Genomic DNA, 19326 nt, shown 5'->3' with positions numbered 1-19326 from the left:
CAAAAACTTTTAGAGATTACTTAGCAACTTTTTTTTTGTATAGATGGTAATATAAGGAAAGCAGATTAGCTTATGGCACGTTCACTGATGCAAATCTATGAAAAAGGTTAACCTGGCTAAAAAAGGTTAAACTAGCACAGGGGTCCCCAATCTGCGGCCCACGGAGGCCGTTTAACTGGCCCACGAGCCACCCCTGAACCGAGCCGCCTGTTCGGTGAGTCCCCACGTGCTGCGCTAAACCAGCGCAGTGCGGCGCAGGGACTCTCTTCTGTGGCGCCGGAAAGCACTTCTGCGCATGCCCAGATGCCAAAAATTGCTTCTGCCCACCGAGGATCTCCACGGGAAGGATCCGGCCCATGCCCGGTAAGCCTTGCCGACCCCTGACCTAGTTAATAGAGATTCTAATTATTTTTTGGGCTTTCTGTTAAGTAAACAGCAACAAAAGATCCCCAAGGTTCTGAGTTTTCTTTTCCCCCTTTCTGTTCCCAATTGCTCTTCCCCATATTGTATTTTAGATTGCAAAGCTGAGGACAGGGGTAATTTTATTACTGTTCACAATAACCCACTGTAAGAGGTTTTTTGGGATAAAAACACTTGAAATGAATAAAATATTTTAAATGTGGAATCACTAACACACTTTTTTGCATTTATTTCATAGTTAAAACTGTAAATAAGGTGGGCAATGCAACGCTAAAAGCTACCATAAGACTAGCAATCTTCCAAGTATTCTGTAGACAGAATCATTTTGAATATCTGCCTCTTAGAAAGCAAGGTAAGATTTGGGATACCATTCACTAGGTTTTGTGTTCATAGTTCTTATATCTTCTGAGGTTGCATTTATACAGTAAGTGACCAGTTTTGTGCTCATAAAAGAGAATGATGGAGCTGAATACAATGTGATAGTTAAATTGCTAAATTTCCTAAAGGCAAGCAGAATGAATAACTCCCACATTTAACATGCTTAGAAATATATTAATGTCCCCCCCACCCCCCAAGAAAGGCTTCTTTTAACCTCTTACACAAGAATGCAGGTTTCCACCCCAGAACAATTCTAAGAACTAAACATATAAGACAGATTTATAGCTTAAAGGAAGACTTTCTAAACAGTAACTCTGCTTCAGATATTACAGTTGACAGTGAGTGCAATACTATTTCCTATCACGTAAAAATTTGCATCAGAAATATTTGAGACATTTATATCGTGATGTACACAGCTCAAATACCATCTTTTAAATTGTTACTCTTAACAAGTCAGTGGGTGTATATTTCTATTTGTATCCCATTTAAGAACTTGCCTTTGTTTGAGAAATCGTGACTCAAGCACTTAAACCCTGCATTTATGCTATTGTCGTACTGTTTTTCTCTGCCTAATTACGAAGTAAAATCATTCTATTTAAAAAATAGCTTAAAAAACAGATGAATTCTCACATGAAAAGCTGAAATGATCACTCATAAGGTATATTACTTGGCTATGACAAAAGCAATGTATAGATCTGTACATTTCTAAATGGTTCTAACACAAACCACTACCCTTCAGTATTTAATGATGCAAGCCAAATTCACCCTACCTGCACAGAGACCCTGAGCCCTGGAGGTGGAAAGAGTGAACTCTCTCTGCTAGAGTGTTCAATTCTAAAGCCACCATTGATTTGCAAAGCAGCAGAAAGTAACAGGAGCCTAGGAAAAATCAATATCAGACCACCCACTCCATTCTTCCTTATGGACTTCAATCAGGTCTGGATCTTGATCTTCTGGGGAAGAAAATTATTGCTGGGATAGACTACTGCTGGAGAACAAGACTACTGCTGAGAAGCAGGGCTTCAGTAATTATTAAGAGCTTCAACATAGTTAAAAAAGTGAGGATCTAGAGAAGCATCTTCCCTGCTTTCAGCAAAAACCACAGCTGCAGAAGTAACCACTGCTGATAGTTGAGAGGCAGGCTGAAGTACTACAGATTGAGGGAGCCCCAGTGCTCATGAGAACTTGAAACAGGTTATGCTTCTGACATCCGGGCATTTGAAGCGGGCTGAGAAGGGGTAATAAAATCATTTGCCACAGCCTGCAGCAGAGATGAAAAGCTATGTCGTTCTTCCCCCTCAGATGGTTCTTCTGACTCTGTGTGAGGCACATCTGGCCAGCTCTGAAGAAAGAGCAACAGGTCTTATATGTATGGCTGCATTAAGATCAGCACTGAAGAGCAGTTTTCCCCAGTACGTCCACCTTGGTCAGGACTGAAGGAGCAGAAAGGCCAGGTCTAACCCTTAAAGCAGGCATCCCCAAACTGTGGCCCTCCAGATGTTTGGCCTACAACTCCCATGATCCCTAGATAACAGGACTAGTGGTCGGGGAAGATGGGAATTGTAGTCCAAAACATCTGGAGGGCCAAATTTTGGGGATGCCCGCCTTAAAGCCAGGGGTAGAAAATCCTAATACCCACCTAATACTGAATCTTAAAGTCTTTCTGATGCCAGGCAAAAACATTTTTACTCAGTCAGACCATTTAAAAGTGCTTTATCTTGTTGACCATTTGCTGAGAGTTCTGGAAGAGCTGCTCTCTGTCTCAAAGGCCTTTTCCACCTGGCCTGGGATGGCGGGGCCCTGACTGACTCCAGCTACAAAAGATGAGGCTGCTGAACAGACCCTTAGGCTAGGGTGTTGTTTGGGTTTTTTTTTTTGCTTGGAAGAAGGGTTGCTGCTGTTAGTTTTTTGTAATTTTTAACTTATTTATGACTACTTTTGTTATGTTGTAGGTTTTATTTCCCCATGTTATAAGGCATGGTTTGAACTGTGGAAAGGTGGAATACAAATAAAATTATGTATGTATGTATGTATGTAGGGACCCAGGTGGCGCTGTGGTTAAACCACTGAGCCTAGGGCTTGCTGATCAGAAGGTCGGCAGTTCGAATCCCTGTGACGGGGTGAGCTCCCGTTGCTTGGTCCCAGCTCCTGCCAACCTAGCAGTTCGAAAGCACATCAAAATGCAAGTAGATAAATAGGAACCGCTACAGCGGGAAGGTAAACGGCATTTCCATGTGCTGCTCTGGTTTGCCAGAAGCGGCTTTGTCATGCTGGCCACATGACCTGAAAGCTATACGCCGGCTCCCTCGGCCAATAATGCGAGATGAGCGCGCAACCCCAGAGTCGGTCACGACTGGACCTAATGGTCAGGGGTCCCTCCTTTACCTTTACCTATGTATGTATGTATGTATGTATGTATGTATGTATGTATGTATATTGTGGAACTGCTTTGTTGTCCTGCTGTTTAAGCAGTGTTTTGGAACATTTTTGTATTGTTTTTATTTTTGTTTACATATTTATTGTAAGTGTTCCCAGAAGTTATAAAACTGAAAGATTGGAACTAGATGTTTCATTACAGTCCAGATCTTAAATGGGTACAAGGAATAAATCACAAGACTCAGCTCAGGTACAGGACAATCATGCCTTGCCCAATTATAGCTGGTTTTGTACAAGCTCTTTCAGGCTCATAAGAAAGGGATTGGTTCATGGCAAAAGATGAGGTGGAAATCCTTTTGCCCAATACCAAGTATTTAGGGTTAAAGATAGACAGTGGCCAGGGAACCTCTTCCTTGGTTTTCTTCCAGTCACTCTCCCCCCACTGGCAACTGCTTGCTTAGAAGACACATACTGCAAAAATAAGAATCGTGTTCATATTGAACTTTGCAAGGGACTGACCAAGAAATTTGGGGATCTAGGTGGCTAAAGTATATATGCACTCTTCCTACTATGGATCTGGTTTAGAATTTGTCAGATTCAGGAACACATTTTTACTTTTTAACTTCCAATGACCACTCACTGGATTAATGTGCCTACAGACTTAAATTCTGTACCCACTTGCATGTTTAAATGCCCATTTCCTACATGCTGATGGTAACATTAGGAACTGAACAATGAGAAGAGAGTTCTAAAACAAAGACGAACAATAGAAATGTTGTGCAACACATGTTTAAATAATCTTACATGTTTGCAGTACATTAAAATAAAAAACCTGATCAAGTACACTGACCTTAGAACATCTGGGATTTCTGGCTGTTTCAATCATAACATCTGATCCCATTCTCTCTCTATGAAAAAAAGGATAAAACATGACAAGTTACAATTTATTTATTTTTAATATGCTGTCTGCCATTGTTTTTTTAATATATATTTCTAAAGAAATACACCTGCCCTGATCTTCAGTTGTCATTCCTTCTCACATACAATTCTCACATACTATATATTCATCCTCTAAATGCTTAGGCAGGGGAGATCATTTTTTTGGATTCTACTGGACTGCATCCAGACTAAATCAGCTGACCATAGCCTCTACTGAAATCAATTTGGCAAACTAGTCATGTTTTACTTCTGACAGAAATCTATGGGACTCAATTTCAACTAACTTAATAGGTTAGATCCAAACTCTGTGCCATTTTTGTTTTCTTTTAGACCAATGGCAAGAACACTTTAACATTTACCACAGTTTTAGCATTTTTACCGTACAGACAAAATTCCTCAGGTGGTGAGGAATTTTAGTGACAATAATGGATCACAATGAAGAGAGCTATTGAGCAGTTGGGCATGTAAATAGAAAACAGAGGGCCCCAACTCAATTTATTTATCAGAAACAAAATTATATTAAAAGGCTTTCAAATGGTTTGGCAGCCTGAACACACAAAAACTATTTAAAGAATCACCAACCACAAACTCTAAAGATAGCTGTCACCATATCTACTTGCAGTTAATATTATACTCCTCTGTTGCAATAACATTTGTCACTGTGATATGAATTCTTTTACAGGGTTTGAATTTACAGGGTTTGATTTTACAGGGATATGAATTTACAGGGTGGTAGAATGAGGACTGTGCCTATTTAATACTTTGATGTACATTGAAGTAAGCAAAATTAGTGATGATTTTAAACAAATCAATAAATTTAACTTACATAAGAATCTTCTCCCAGATTTCACTGTCATAAAATGCATGGCTCCAGCCCATTTTAACTGTCCCAACAATGACATTTTGCTTAAACACATCAGTTCCTAGTTTACGATACAGTTCTTCACACTCGTCCAGAGGGATATGGAATAACCCCAACATAAATGCCAATATAGCACCTAAAAGTAAACATGATTCATAAATTGTAAATGTGGTATTTTATATGAATATTACCTAATGCATCATTTATAGGAGCACAGCATAAATAGATAAAAATCTTTATACTCTCAATATTCTAAGTTTTAAAAAAATCAGGATTATTTTGGTCCCTGGAGTGTAAATATTATTTCAATGTCTATGCAACCTGATTATAAATATTTTTGAGACATATTTTAGGACAAATTATTTGTAGTTTAGAAGTTGATAAATACATGCTAATATAACAGATATTTACATTCATTTATAGTGCCACCTAGAGTGTAAGAAAATAATGGCTTGGTTTGCACATCACATTAAGCCATAGATAACACAACTGAACAGTGTGATGGGGAATGCTGCTCAGAAGTCCATGCAGGAATATTTACCTGTACTCACTCCACAAATGTAGTCAAAAAGATGATGAACCGGCTTTCCGGTGAGCTCTTCTAGCTTACGAAGTGTCTGAAGTGCTACTAAACCCCTGTAACACACACACACACACAAAAAAAATGTTATGCAAGTTACCATATGTTAAGTAAAAGCCAAGTGACAGTATGTTTAAGTCACTAACTAGCGAGCTTTCAGTATCATCCATTGCTATATCCTGGGAAATGTGGCATATTTAAAGGCAAAGAACACATTCAAAACTGATTGATCTCTCCAATTTGATATGCTTTTAATAAGTGTTTCCTATACAGGTCACAGGAAATTTATACTTTCTGGTTCCGGTTTCCGCCTGCAGGAATGGCGGACCTGTTTTCCATCTCTCTGACCTTCGTAAGGAATTTGGCGGTTGCTAGGGGAGTAAATGGCAACCCCCTACCCTCTCCGGGGGTTACGGAGAGGGGCCGCTGGCCCGCGATGCCCCCTGACCCACTCCGACTGTTTTTGGAGTGGGGGGAGCTTGGGCTGAGCACTTACGAGGGCCAGGACTCCCGGACGCTAATCTGCATGGCGGGGATTTCCATGGTTAAAGAAGATAATTAGGCTTAAATCTATGGACATACTTCAGAAGGAGGGGAAGAAGCGCTGTTTACTGCTGAGAAATTTATGCTGCTGAAAGGAGAGGAGTCAAAGATTGTACTGCATCTGGAAGAAGGATTGATGGGGACGGAGCGATAAGGGAAGTGAGTTTTTATTTATTTTTCCTTCATATTGCTGCATCGTACCTTCCCGGACGCGATGTCCTGGCTTGTTTGGAGTGAAAGAGAAGCAAAAGACTGTGTGAGTTGAACTTTATAACTGTTGTTACTGAGCATATTTTTTTTAAAGATGTGGAGTTGCCGATGAGAAAAGCCTCCCCCTAGTCGGGCGGAAGGGGTTCTGGACGCGCTCGGAGGATTTATGAGTTGTGACGCACTTTAAATTGGAGCAGCGACCTGAAGCTAAGTTCAGCTATAGGGCAAGGAGATCCATTAATTTACCAAGAGTTTATGGTTTGATGTTTGGGTCTCCTGCCTGAAAAAGCTGTAAATTCTATAATGATCGTGAATCTTCATGGCTATGAGAGAAAGCGAAAGTGATTTGAGCTTTTTGAGATGGCGCTGCTTCGGGCTGCTTCGACGCAACAAGGAGCTCCATTAAGAAGATTTATGGGGAGGCTGGACTGATTAACTCACACAGGAGAAAGAACATCTGTGAAACTTTGTTTGATATCTATCTCAGCGGCTGGGAAACAATCGGATGAAAGTGGAAAACATCTATGTGACTGTAAGGGGAAGATCTGGATTATTATGAACTTGGAGGACGATTTGAACTTTAGAAAAAAGACGGCAGTGGACAGTTGCGAGGAATTCCCAATTTCTTGAAGCATGGGAACCCAAATAAAAAATTTTTTAGATGATTTGGCATAACATTCGGTTTGATTGATATATATATGTGTATAATTTGAAATATTGAATGTGATATAATTGGTTTTAATTGGAAAATTAATAAAAATATTTTTTTTTAAAAAAAAGGAAATTTATACTTTCTAGGAAAGAAAAGAAAGGTTACTAATGTTGGTAAAGAATAGAGAAGCAATGCTGACTTGAAAGTCAGTAATTTCCCCTCTCTACCAGTAGCTCTGAACTGGAATATTCCTAGTTGTTACAACCTTCTGCAGTAGGATATAGTAATGGTTATCATAGAGCATATTCAAAAGCAGAGCCGTTTTGCACTGTTCCACAGCAGCCAATGCTCAAAACACACAAGCTATTAAACTGCATCAGTCCTAAGGTGCCTGACCACAGGGAATACCAAAATATGTAAATTATGTAAGTATGTAAATTATTCACCAAAGATGAAACCTGAACTGCATGACACCCTGGCAACTTAAGTTCTTATAGATTGTGTGTTTGAGAAATAAAAGAAGCCAACAAAGTGAAACACACACATTGTTGGCTTACTGGTTATCTTAGCTATCAAGTCCTAAAATACATACATGAATTATTATTCAGCAATTGTGCCCTGTCCACATAGAACTTATTCTTTAGTAAGCCAGCGCAGGATTAAAACTCAAGGTGCAAACCACTAAGTTAAGATCTTGCCTCTACCATGAGTCACTCTCAACCTCAGACCTTATTGGCAATATAGGACCATAACACTTCTGTCTGATGAAAGGAACTTTGAAGTAAGAGTCAGTGTTAGTCCTACTCAGAAGAGACCAATTGACATTAATGGACACAACTATCTTAGGCTGATTAGGGACGGGTGTGGCGCTGTGGGTTAAACCACAGAGCCTAGGGCTTGCCAATCAGGAGGTTGGCGGTTTGAATCCCCGTGACGGGGTGAGCTCCTGTTGCTCGGTCCCAGCTCCTGCCAACCTAGCAGTTCGAAAGCACGTCAAAGTGCAAGTAGATAAATAGGTACCACTACAGCAGGAAGGTAAACGGTGTTTCCGTGTGCTGCTCTGGTTTGCCAGAAGCAGCTTTGTCATGCTGGCCACATGACCTGGAAGCTGTACGCCGGCTCCCTCGGCCAATAATGCAAGATGAGCGCGCAACCCCAGAGTCGGTCACAACTGGACCTAATGGTCAGGGGTCCCTTTACCTTTTTATCTTAGGCTCATTAGGTAGTATTCAACTAAGTTATACTCAGAAGAGACCCGCTGAAATGAATGGACCTAACTTAGCTGTGCTCATTAATCTCAACGGGTCTACTTTGAGGAAGAACTCAGCTGCACACAACCCTCTGAATCCAATCCAGTATATTTTATCATTTTAAAGCTGAAATATTATCATTTTGTTGATTAAAACTAACACTTTTATACCAGGTGAGAATTTAAGTGCAAAGGTTGGTGAAATTGATTTTGTAGAGCACAAATCTAATGGCAGCTGCACCGTTAAAACAGAAATTGCCAAGGCAAAAACTGAAATAACGGCATTTGGAGACAATGTGTGCTAGAAGGAGCCCTGATACCAAGAAGACATCAAGCGAGAAAGTAGTTGCTAAGGAAAGCAGAAACAAGAATGCATTACCACATACCTTCACAGCTCACTGATTCAAAACAAGACAGAATGGTAATGATTACAAGTAATTAATTCTTTCAGGCAGTTCTGTACTTTATGAGCAATTAATTGGTTAGTGTCAAATTTATGTTAGTTGACAGTTGGTGAGATTAGTCCAAAATATCACCATAACTGGCAATGAGCACTGAATGAAAAGAAATGACAAAGAGCTTTACAGGGACTTTACCAAGGACAATCTGTTCAACATGCTCCTAGCTATCTCAACTCTAAACCAAAGGTGGCTTGTAATTCTTATAAATGGTCCATTAAATATGACAAAATATCGAAGAAAAATTCTTGCCCTAACAGAATTTCAGTCTGTTAGTAAATGAAAGTGGGACACTCTCAAGTGACCCCCATTCAAACAAGTATGTGGGTATCAAGTGCTGAAAATAATATACAGTTGTATACACTTCTGTTGGGAATTAAACTTGAAAGATCAATTTATTTAAAAGAAACAAAATTCAGGCTAATGACAGGCCAAAAGTAGGCAAATCCCCTCCAGCACATTAATATGATGATAATGTTAGGGACCAATAACTATTCTCCAGTCTACGGTCTTGCCACGCTGCCATCTTGCTAATGGAGAAAACTTTCCATTTATCATGGTTATGGATAAATTCTGAAAAAATGTGTTAAGGCTGGTCCATCCTTTACACTGATTCGTTGTTTAACATTGCATGTATGGCCTGTGTTTCCTCCTCCATTTCAACTTTAGTTCCTTTCACTTTTGCAGGAAGTCTATTTTGTCACTATGACTGAATCCTCAAACTATATTTGCATGAAGATTGCAATCTAGCATAAAGCTATTCAGATAATATATTCGTGCAAACTATTATTTGCTCATTCAGATGTAATAGCAAACTCTTGCACAGAAAGGGGAAGAGAACATGAGGAGTGAGCATGTAAACACAGCTCATGTTCATGAATTGGCACACAATGGTGCTGTATGTAAATCAACCCTCAAGAGACTGGCTTCACTATGAGAATCTCTAATGCTCTTCAAACAGAGGCAAACTATTATAGTCCAGTGGCATAAATGTAAATTTACAAATTCAGTGACACAACAAAGCATGCAAAATTGTATTTTTAATCTCCAAGAGTGCTACATTATTCTTCTCTCTCGGCTCAAATGGGCAGAGGACTACCTCTGCTGGCTATACTAAATGGGAGATAGACAAATTAATTAAAACTTTTAAAATAATTCACTCCCTGAAGGAGGAGGAGTTTGGATTTGATATCCCACTTTATCACTCCCCTTACGGAGTCTCAAAGCGGCTAACAATCTCCTTTCCCTTCGTCCCCCACAACAAACACTGTGAGGTGAGTGAGGCTGAGAGACTTCAGAGAATTGTGACTAGCCCAAGGTCACCCAGCAGCTGCATGTGGAGGAGCGGGGACGCGAACGCAGTTCACCAGATTACAAGTCCACCACGGACATAGATGTAACACTTTAACAGCCCTACCTTGTTCCCCCACCATCAATAGTGAGAACTCGAATGCCCCAGCCTTTTACAGGGTCTGTATAGCCAATTACAGCCAATGCTTCCCTGACAGCAGCCTGAAGAGCTTCATCATTTGACTGCCTTAGTCGCAACAAGCATGGAATGCTTTTTTCCTGAAAACAAAAATAAAGATTTTAAATACAGCACAAAAAGTGTCAATCTATCTGGTGCTCCTCCTCCAGAGCACCAGATATAAAACTAAAATGAAATTTATGAAAGTAAATATTTTTAAATTTAAAAGAAAGCATTGATGTTTTCTTCACACTTTTCTTACACATACTATACTTGGCCTGAAATCCTAAGCACAATTCTCAGGAATAAATTAGTAGGTCTCACAGGATCATGTTATTAGAACCTTCCACTTATTGAAAAATGTAGTTAGTGTTATTTTTCAAGCTGCAGGGCAATAATGAAAGTCAAAATACTCAAAATGTGTAACTAGATATCCTCAACTCCAGATTCTACTATAAGTCAGAAATGACTGTGATTATCTCCAGAAAACTTTTGAATCTTTTGTGTATTGCAACCTTGTGATCTTTTAATATTATATAACATTACCATCCCTATACCAGAGAAATTTATTGGTGTAACTTTAGTGCAGCGATGGCTAACCTATTCAATGCCAATTGTTCCTGAAAGGGGCTATGCTGGCTGGGCCTGATGAGAGCTGGTGACCAACAACATCTTGGCAGGATATAAGAAGCCACTGATTCTTATAGTCTGATATCAAGTGGAATATGCACTTAGATGTTATCTATTGTTGTAAAATACATAGCTCACAATTATTATTTCCAAAATGAGAATGTGATTTCATTCTCAATTCATGGTGAGATGATAGAATTGATTTGTACCTTAACAGCAACTCCTCTGCTTTCTGGAAATTCCAAGAGATGGTATGTCAGTTCTTCAACCCTGTTGATACAGACTCTTCTGTTAGATGATCTCCGTAATGCTTGCACTAAAGCCCGGGTTCTGTTATCTATACTCACCCTTGCAATAATCTAAGAAGAGAATGTTTTATTAATTTTAAAAAATCCATCAGATATCTAAGCCAGATGTCTTCAACCAATTCAAACTCAGGACCCACCTTCAACCCAAATGTGCATTTGAGGAACCCATTTCTTAACCTTTAATCATATACCCTGTTTCTCATATTTTAAGACATACCCATAAAATAAGCCATAGCAGGATTTTTAAGCATTCAAGGAATATAAGCCATACCCCGAAAATAAGACATAGTGATAGGCGCAGCAGCAATGCCGGCCGCGGCAGGAGGAGGAGGAAAAAAATAAGACATCACTTGAAAATAAGCCATAGTGTGTTTTTTTGAGGAAAAAATAAATATAAGACATGTCCTATAATATGAGAAACACGGTATTTGTATGTTGGCAGTGCTGCTGCTGCTGCTGTGACCCAGCAGTGGGTCCCAACACACCTGCTGAAAAACACTGGTCTAAGGGATCTAGCAACACAAGCTTTTGTGGGCCAGAACCCACTTTATCAAGCACATTTTTAAAAATGACAGGCAGGCAGTTTGTTCCCTCCTTTTCTCTATGAGCAGAAGTTAAATACTCAAGGCTGTTGATGTTCTGTACCTGATTTTTGTTACTTTTACATAGGCAGTCATTTTTGTAGACATTTTGTTGCAAACTAGCACTCTTTAAAGAGAAAGCCAATTCATCCAATTACTTAGGTCTTTTATGGTAAGATTGTACAAAATAAATAAAAAAACCTCTACATATACTTTAACCATGTACTGTAAGTATTTTCACAAAGCTGATTCTTAAGTTGCACAAACTTTTAAAAATATTCTATACTCTGCTCTGTTAAATCAATGACACAGGGGGTTGGGGTTGTTGCCCCCCCCCAAAATTTTCTTCTATTGTCTACAACTATATTTTATCTGATACATAACAAAATAGCTTATGAAATGATGATTAAGGAGATTTACCTTTTCCCTTTGAAGGGACAGCCTCCTCTCTTTCTCTTCCGCACGTTTAGCCTCCTCGTCATCTTTCAACATATCCTCACTTTTTTGTACTTTGCTCTTTTCTGGCAGGGCGGTTTTTGTATCAGATCGTAACTTTGGGACGAGTCCTCCAATGTAACTATCCACAAAGGCCTGTACACTGTTACTTGGGTAAGAAAGAAAACTTACAATACCCTTTTTGCTGGAAGCTGGAGCAGTGGCACTGGCCTTTGCTGAGTCTGGAGACTGTGCTGCAGGTATTAAGGCAGATACTGCATTCATTCTGTTTTCATTACTTAATATGTCATCTTCTGGTGTATCAAGTGTCTTTCCCTCCCGAGTCTGTGATTTAGGAGGGGAACCATTCCCCTTTTTCTCTTGAGCCATACCACCAGTGCTGAAGTACCAATTGATGTGATTCGCTAGAAAGTTGTATGTTTCTCCAAAGTTTGTAGCAAAATAGCTAACATGAAAAAGGCTATTTTTGAAATCTGCAAGATCTTTCCATGAACCACGATTAGTACTACTGGGATCCAAATCTTCACTTGCAGGCACAAGCTTCTTACCGTCTATGCTATCATTGCAGTCTTTCTGACTTCTATTGTTTGCAGCTTGTCTGATATTTTCTGGGTTCGTATGAAAACTATTTTCTTGGCCATTATTTTCAGCCGATCTGTTCAGTATACCAGAATGTGGCTTAAGCCGAGCTATCCGTGAAATCAGTTCACTGTGAGTTCCAGACACAGCTTTTGAGACAGATTCTAAAGTGTTCTTAAATCGTGACATGCGACTGCTTGTTTCTTTCAATTCCTTGGAAGTACTAAGTTTAGAAGCTCTGTAATGCAAGGAGTCATGATAACAGAGGTGCTTGTTATACCATAGTGCTTTGCCTCCTCCCCATTTATAATATGGTTTGCTTGTGTGAAAAGCTCTAAAAGGAATAGCTTGGGTTATACTCCAAAAAAGTTTAGGTCTGTACAAGTAATACAGTTGTCCAGTCTTTTGTTTACAAAGGCTTTTTGAACTAGCTACTAAGCACAGATAGGCATCTAAAGACAACCAAATTGACATTACTTATAAATACTGAAGTCATCCATAAATTTGTTTTGTCCAGAAATCTTTTTTTAAAAGGAAACATCACTCTTCAGGATGTTACCTGAAATGAAAAATAAAGAGTGTTAGTCTATTGAGCAAAATATGTGCGACAAAGAAATAAGAGTTTCCAGTAGTGAGTATACTTGATCTTAGCCTAAGAGGCAGCTCATCAAATTTAGAATTGTATCACCCTGGGAAGCCATTTCTTTAAGGAGTTAAGCAAAAGTAACCTGAAATTATCTATAGGTAAAGGTAAAGGGACCCCTGACCATTAGGTCCAGTCGTGACCGACTCTGGGGTTGCGCGCTCATCTCGCATTATTGGCCGAGGGAGCCGGCGTACAGCTTCCAGGTCATGTGGCCAGCATGACAAAGGCGCTTCTGGCGAACCAGAGCAGCACACGGAAACGCCGTTTACCTTCCTGCTGCAGCGGTCCCTATTTATCTACTTGCACTTTGATGTGCTTTCGAACTGCTAGGTTGGCAGGAGCTGGGACCGAGCAACGGGAGCTCAACCCGTCGCAGGGATTTGAACCACCAACCTTCTGATCAGCAAGCCCTAGGCTCTGTGGTTTAACCCACAGCGCCACCTGTATCCCGAAATTATCTATAGGGATTACCAATACTCAAATACAGTGTCATGCATTGAAGCAAGGTATCAGTGCATCCCCAAGAACAGCTACATATTAAGCAACAGAATAAAACAGGTACCCCCAAACTTGGCCCTCCAGGTGTTTTGGGACTATAACTCCCATCATCACTACCTAACAAGACCAGCGGTCAGGGATAATGGGAGTTGTAGTCCCAAAACATCTGGAGGGCCAAGTTTGGATATGCCTGGAATAAAACAATAGAGAGTAGGCTGACTCCATCAAAGGATAGAATATGAGATAAAAGGCACCATTGTATTCATTCCTATAAGAACAAGGCAAGAGTGTAATTAGGCACAGAGTTAGCTAACCATACTTGAAATAAGATTGCTTCCCATGGTGGTTTGTATTAGTGAAAGTGCTTCTGTTAGTGTAAAGCAAAGCACCTCATTTCCACCCCTACCAAATGCAGGTCTCTATGCCATACCACCCCTTCTTGGATCACTGCCTTGTCATGGTAAAGGGGCTTGAATAACTCCAAGAAGCTATGAGCTATGCCGTGCAGGGCCACCCAAAATGGACAGGTCATAGCCGAGAGTTTAGACTAGTATTTTGCCAAGAAAGCTCCATGAACATAAAAAAGAAGAAGCTTTGAGAAGAAAGTGAGAGTTTCCAAGGCATGCTCTGGTTCATGGGGTCCAAGACGACTAAACAACAACAACAACAACAACAACAACAACAACAACAACAACAACATGCCATACCACAGAACCTTCCAACCTTTAGGAGAAGCTTTTTTGGGTTACACGAGATGAAGTATCAGTGAGAATTAGACATTCTGCCCTGTGTAAATGGAAGCACTTCCACAACTGAAAAACAACAACCACCCACTGCCAGTTGCATCGCATAATCCAACAATTCTACTCTAAGACAACTCTTTCACCACATTAAGTTTTCACTGAACTTTGGCACCAACCATTACGTCTTCATTGCACTTTGCCATGAATAATCTATCGAATTTCTCATTGCAATCAACAATGCCTCTGGGGGAAATGTTTCAGGGAAACTTCCTAGAATAGCTCTCCACTGAAGTACTGCATCAAATCAGCCTGTGCGTGCCCCAATGCCACTTGGTGCATTTCATATTTTGGGCTGCCCTTGCATTTTAAGGAAAGAAAAGCTGTATACAATCATTTTATTTTAACCAATGAACAAGTTGAGCAACAGAGAATAGCTAGCTGACAACAGGGCACATGACACTTGCATGATCTGTTCCTAGTATCTTTCTTGTACAGCCAAGATCACACATTACAAGGCACTATTTATAACTGACAAGATGAGCACTTGCATACAGGAATACACTTAAAACCAGGAGGAAAACATTCAGAGCCTAATAGCTTTGGGTTTCAGTGAGACATGCTTAGAGGATAAGCTGGATATAAGCTCACAAATACACTTAAGCAAATTGCCAAGCATTACGTGTGTTTTCAGGACACAAGACTGACCACACCAAAGCCGTACTCTAGTCACATACACAATATAGTGGGCTTCTCCCTTAATACATCTTTAGCCCAGGGGAAGGCCAGAAAGCTAGTGAAATAACCACACACACCCATTTTTTTTAAAGATTGAGAACAGCTCAAAACCTTGAACAGTCAGAAAATATTCCAAAAGCAAACATTCTTGTGGAAAAAAGTCTTAATTATATGCACACAAACAAACAGGAATATTAGAAGCTACTTTGCAACTCAGGCTACTGACCAGGATACGTTTAATTTCAAGGTCGTGGGTTCAAGCCCCAAATTTTGCATTTCAGGGGGTTGGACTTGATGACCCTCATGGTCCCTTCCAATTCTATGAGTCTATAAGGGTTTTCAAATGAAGGGGAGAGAGGGAGATATAGAGGGAATGCATCACATATACTATTGTGTTCCTTCCTTTATATTAAGAGCCAAAGCTAAGAGAGAGAGAGAAAGAATGAAAGGCCCCAGGGCCCCATAATACCAGGTGGGCAACAGTTAGGGAAACAGTGGATGTTTGAAGTCTCAGCCTTAAGCAGAACCTCACATCCCCCAAACACACAGGAGAGGCTGTGTATTATCACCCATTTGTTGTTTGTGGTTTTTATTTTGTTTATGTATTTTGAGGTTTTAGATTTTGATTTTGTTCTGTGAACCACCCTGAGACCTCTGGGCAGAGGGTGGTTTATAAATTCAATAAATAATAATAATAATAATAATAATAATAATAATAATAGCAGCTGCTGACTCACCCTGGGGCAAACTCTTAACCTGCTCACTGGTAATAGTAATAACAATAATAATAAAAAATATCATTTAAACCGCCCGCCCACTTCGGGAGGCTGTCAAAACACATATAAAAGCATAACCTATAAAAACATAATGGTACTACTGAAGGCCTTTTAAGCCAGGGACAAGCCGAAGCTACGCAACGTACACGAAAGGCACACATAAACACACACAATTTTTCTTTCTCTCTCTCTCTCTTTCTCTCTCTCTCACACACAAATACCCCGTAACCAAGGAAAACAAAACACCTTAGAGGGGCAAGAGGGCGACTCACAGACCCAGGTAAACAAGCGCGTTCCTGACACGCGTCAGGAAAGGCGCGCACGACGAAGACAACACCGGGCAAGGCAGCAGCACGAGGGGACGGAACTGCTGGCTGCCACTCACCCCAAGCAGGGCTCCCCGAAGGTCGAGGGTCTACCCTCTAGGCCGCCCGGCAGGCTGCCCAACGCGAAACCCGGAAAAACAGTCCAACCGGCCATTTTCTTCCCAGCCGATGAGCATGCGCGGCCTGCCGCGCATGCGCACTAGGGACGCGCCGGCGGCGAGATTTATTTATTTATTTATAAAGCCCCCTCCCCCCCCTCCCCGCGCCTCTCTCTCTCTCTCTCTCTCTCTCTCTCTCTCTCTCTCTCTCTCTCAGGGGTCGTGCGCCTACCGGTACCCCCATATTTACCTAGTACGCATGCGTGCGAGCTGGAACGTTTAGCCGCGCGCCGTTTAACGACGACAAACAAACTCGATAGCCGCCGGTCTCCTAAAAATTGCAAAAGGGATAACAAATCTTTAAAGGGCGCGTCTCATTCTCTAGGGCAGGGAGCTTCCGGGTTGATAATGGAGATGCCGTATTTAACGCACGCGCAGAAAGAAGAAGAAGAAGAAGAAATATTATTGCTGTTTTAATTATACTCCGCCCACTTTGGGCGGCTTTCCAACAGATATAAAGCCATAAAATAAAATAAAACCTTAAGATTGTAACGTATCTGGGGTTGGACTTCGCTGTGAGTCCATCGAGAAACAAACAAAAAAGGTCGCAGCAAACAGATGAGTTGCTCTTAAGTGGAGAAGTCCCCCTCCCCCCTTTTAAGTAAACACTCCAAAAAAAATCCAGCCTTTCCCATTATAAATTATAAGTGTACTGGCATGGCTGCGTGGCTAAAATACTGCAACGGTTTATGACGTCTCAGCAATTTAGTCCGTATTGCAATTTGGGGAGCAACCTGCAGGGATGAGACAAGTGCTGTTGTTCAATAATATACGCAGTAATCTCTAAGTAACTAGGGCAGTGGTGTTCAAACTTCTTTCAAAGAGGGCCAAATTTGATGAAGTGAACATGTGTGAGGGCCAGCCAAAGTTGTTGAGGTTTTTTTTAGGATTTTACTCCAAAATTGTTGGGTTTAACTTATATTTACATTTACAAGTGTTGAGGAGACAGAAGAGAACAGTGGCTGTGGTCAAACTTCAAAGAAAAAAAGCTCTCCATTATTAGTGGCCTCTCCTTTCCTGGGCTCCTTCAACTCCTGAGACTCTACAGCAGCCTTTGTCAACCTGTTGCCCCAGAATGATGGAGACTACAACATGCAGCAGCAGCAACAACAACAAATAGCATGAGAGCTGAGGCATGAATTGATGAAGTGAACATGCGCAAGGCCTGAACATTTTGCCTGACATTCTTAAAATCATTAAAATTAAATGAAAATTCTATGCAACGATTTTATGCAAAGTGTATTGCAAATGGCATACTTTTCTTTTCGTTGCATGGATGACAAATCTATACAGGTGTTAAATCACTCTGCCTTTCATATCTGAAGGCCAGATGAAAAATAAACCCAGAAAACTGAAATATATGTCAGGAACATTGTAAAGTACATTTGCCACATACACCCAGACAACACCATTACGGGCCCCAACAACATCTAACATACCATCTCAGGACTATTTAATTGCTCATCCTCTAACATTGTGTATGCCATCAAATGCCAACAGTGCCCTTCAGCTCTCTATATTGGACAAACAGGCCAAACCCTACGCCAAAGGATAAATGGACATAAATCTGACATCAGGAACCAGAAGACAGAAAAACCAGTAGGAGAACACTTCAATCTCCCAGGACATTCTATACAAGATCTCAAAGTAGCTGTCTTACTACAAAAGAATTTCAGAAATAGACTGGAAAGAGAAGTTGCTGAATTACAACTTATCACCAAGCTCAAAACCATGGAGGGACCTGGTTTGAACAGAGATATCGGATTCTTATCTCATTATACATGATAAGCGATCTTCAGCCATCTCAACCCTTGCTTTTTCATGCAAAACCATTTGCAGTCGTTTTCGGTCATCAACAGCTATCAGTCAGTCAATCACCCATTTCCACCACCCTTCTGAGTGATCCCCCCTCCCCACCCCCTCCCCACCCCTTCTCTACATAAGTGCCTGGGGACTCCTATTTCACTGTATCTGAAGAAGTGTGCATGCACACGAAAGCTCATACCAAAATAAAAACTTAGTTGGTCTTTAAGGTGCTACTGAAGGAATTTTTTTATTTTACCTCGACCCAGACCAACACAGCTACCTACCTGTACATTACACAGTAACCCAAGCGATTCAAATGGATTAAAGCACTGTATTGCCCTGGCACAAATAATCCACTTTTTTAAAAAAGGAAATTTTGTGATGTTAGGGAATTGGCAGAGGGCTCCTCCAGGCAACTTATCTATTCAGCATGCATCCTGATTTGCTTGAATTTACACATGGTGCTTAGAATATCTTGGTTCTTTATTGAGTAAGTCATTCTGATTTGTTTATTGGGCAGTTATATGACAATGAGCAACTTGAATTTGCCAGTGCGTGAGTAAATCCTATCTGAAAATGGAGATGGTTTGGAAGAGCAGAGAGACGTGTAAACAATCTGCATGCAAATTAGGATGAATGCGGGATAAATGTTCATTGTTGTATAACTGTCCCATAAGTAAATCGGAATCAATGCTCAATAACCGCTGTTTACAGGGTGCTTCCAGACTTTTGCTGTTTTCAGGTGGGATTCATTCACATAACCACAAATTCAGATGGCCCAATTATAGTTGCTTCGACTTTTTGTGTTAAGGAAAGCAACAGGAAAACATACTGGAAAGTGTGGGATGACACTTGGTTTGATACAACATAATATAGCCTCCCCACAAACAAATCAGAAGCAATGCTCATTAAATAGTCAGCATCATCTAATCTACCTGCAAACAAACCA

General features: G+C 40.6%; 1 protein-coding gene across 3 annotated transcripts in view; it reads right to left on the bottom strand.

Annotated features, from left to right (window-relative positions):
• PNPLA8 (patatin like domain 8, phospholipase A2) overlaps positions 1 to 17252 on the bottom strand; it is a 32752-nt gene extending 15500 nt beyond the window's left edge. Inside the window, exons 1-7 of one of the 3 annotated variants that reach the window (XM_035127602.3) lie at positions 16762 to 17252; positions 12075 to 13248; positions 10975 to 11124; positions 10085 to 10236; positions 5517 to 5611; positions 4940 to 5111; positions 4025 to 4082 (exon numbers count right to left, since the gene is read on the bottom strand). In XM_035127602.3, the coding sequence (XP_034983493.1) occupies positions 4025 to 4082; positions 4940 to 5111; positions 5517 to 5611; positions 10085 to 10236; positions 10975 to 11124; positions 12075 to 13163 (1716 nt within the window). In that variant the 5' untranslated portion in view covers positions 13164 to 13248; positions 16762 to 17252. Of the gene's footprint in view, positions 1 to 4024; positions 4083 to 4939; positions 5112 to 5516; positions 5612 to 10084; positions 10237 to 10974; positions 11125 to 12074; positions 13249 to 16333; positions 16588 to 16761 lie in introns of those variants that run through there. The other 2 variants (XM_088652468.1, XM_035127601.3) reach the window with 2 other exon arrangements.
• Between the last annotated feature and the right edge of the window lie 2074 nt (positions 17253 to 19326).

Source organism: Zootoca vivipara, chromosome 9 (genome assembly GCF_965207765.1).
Source record: "Zootoca vivipara chromosome 9, rZooViv2.hap1.1, whole genome shotgun sequence".
Lineage (NCBI taxonomy): Eukaryota > Metazoa > Chordata > Lepidosauria > Squamata > Lacertidae > Zootoca > Zootoca vivipara.
This window is presented reverse-complemented; position numbering and strand designations above follow the sequence as displayed.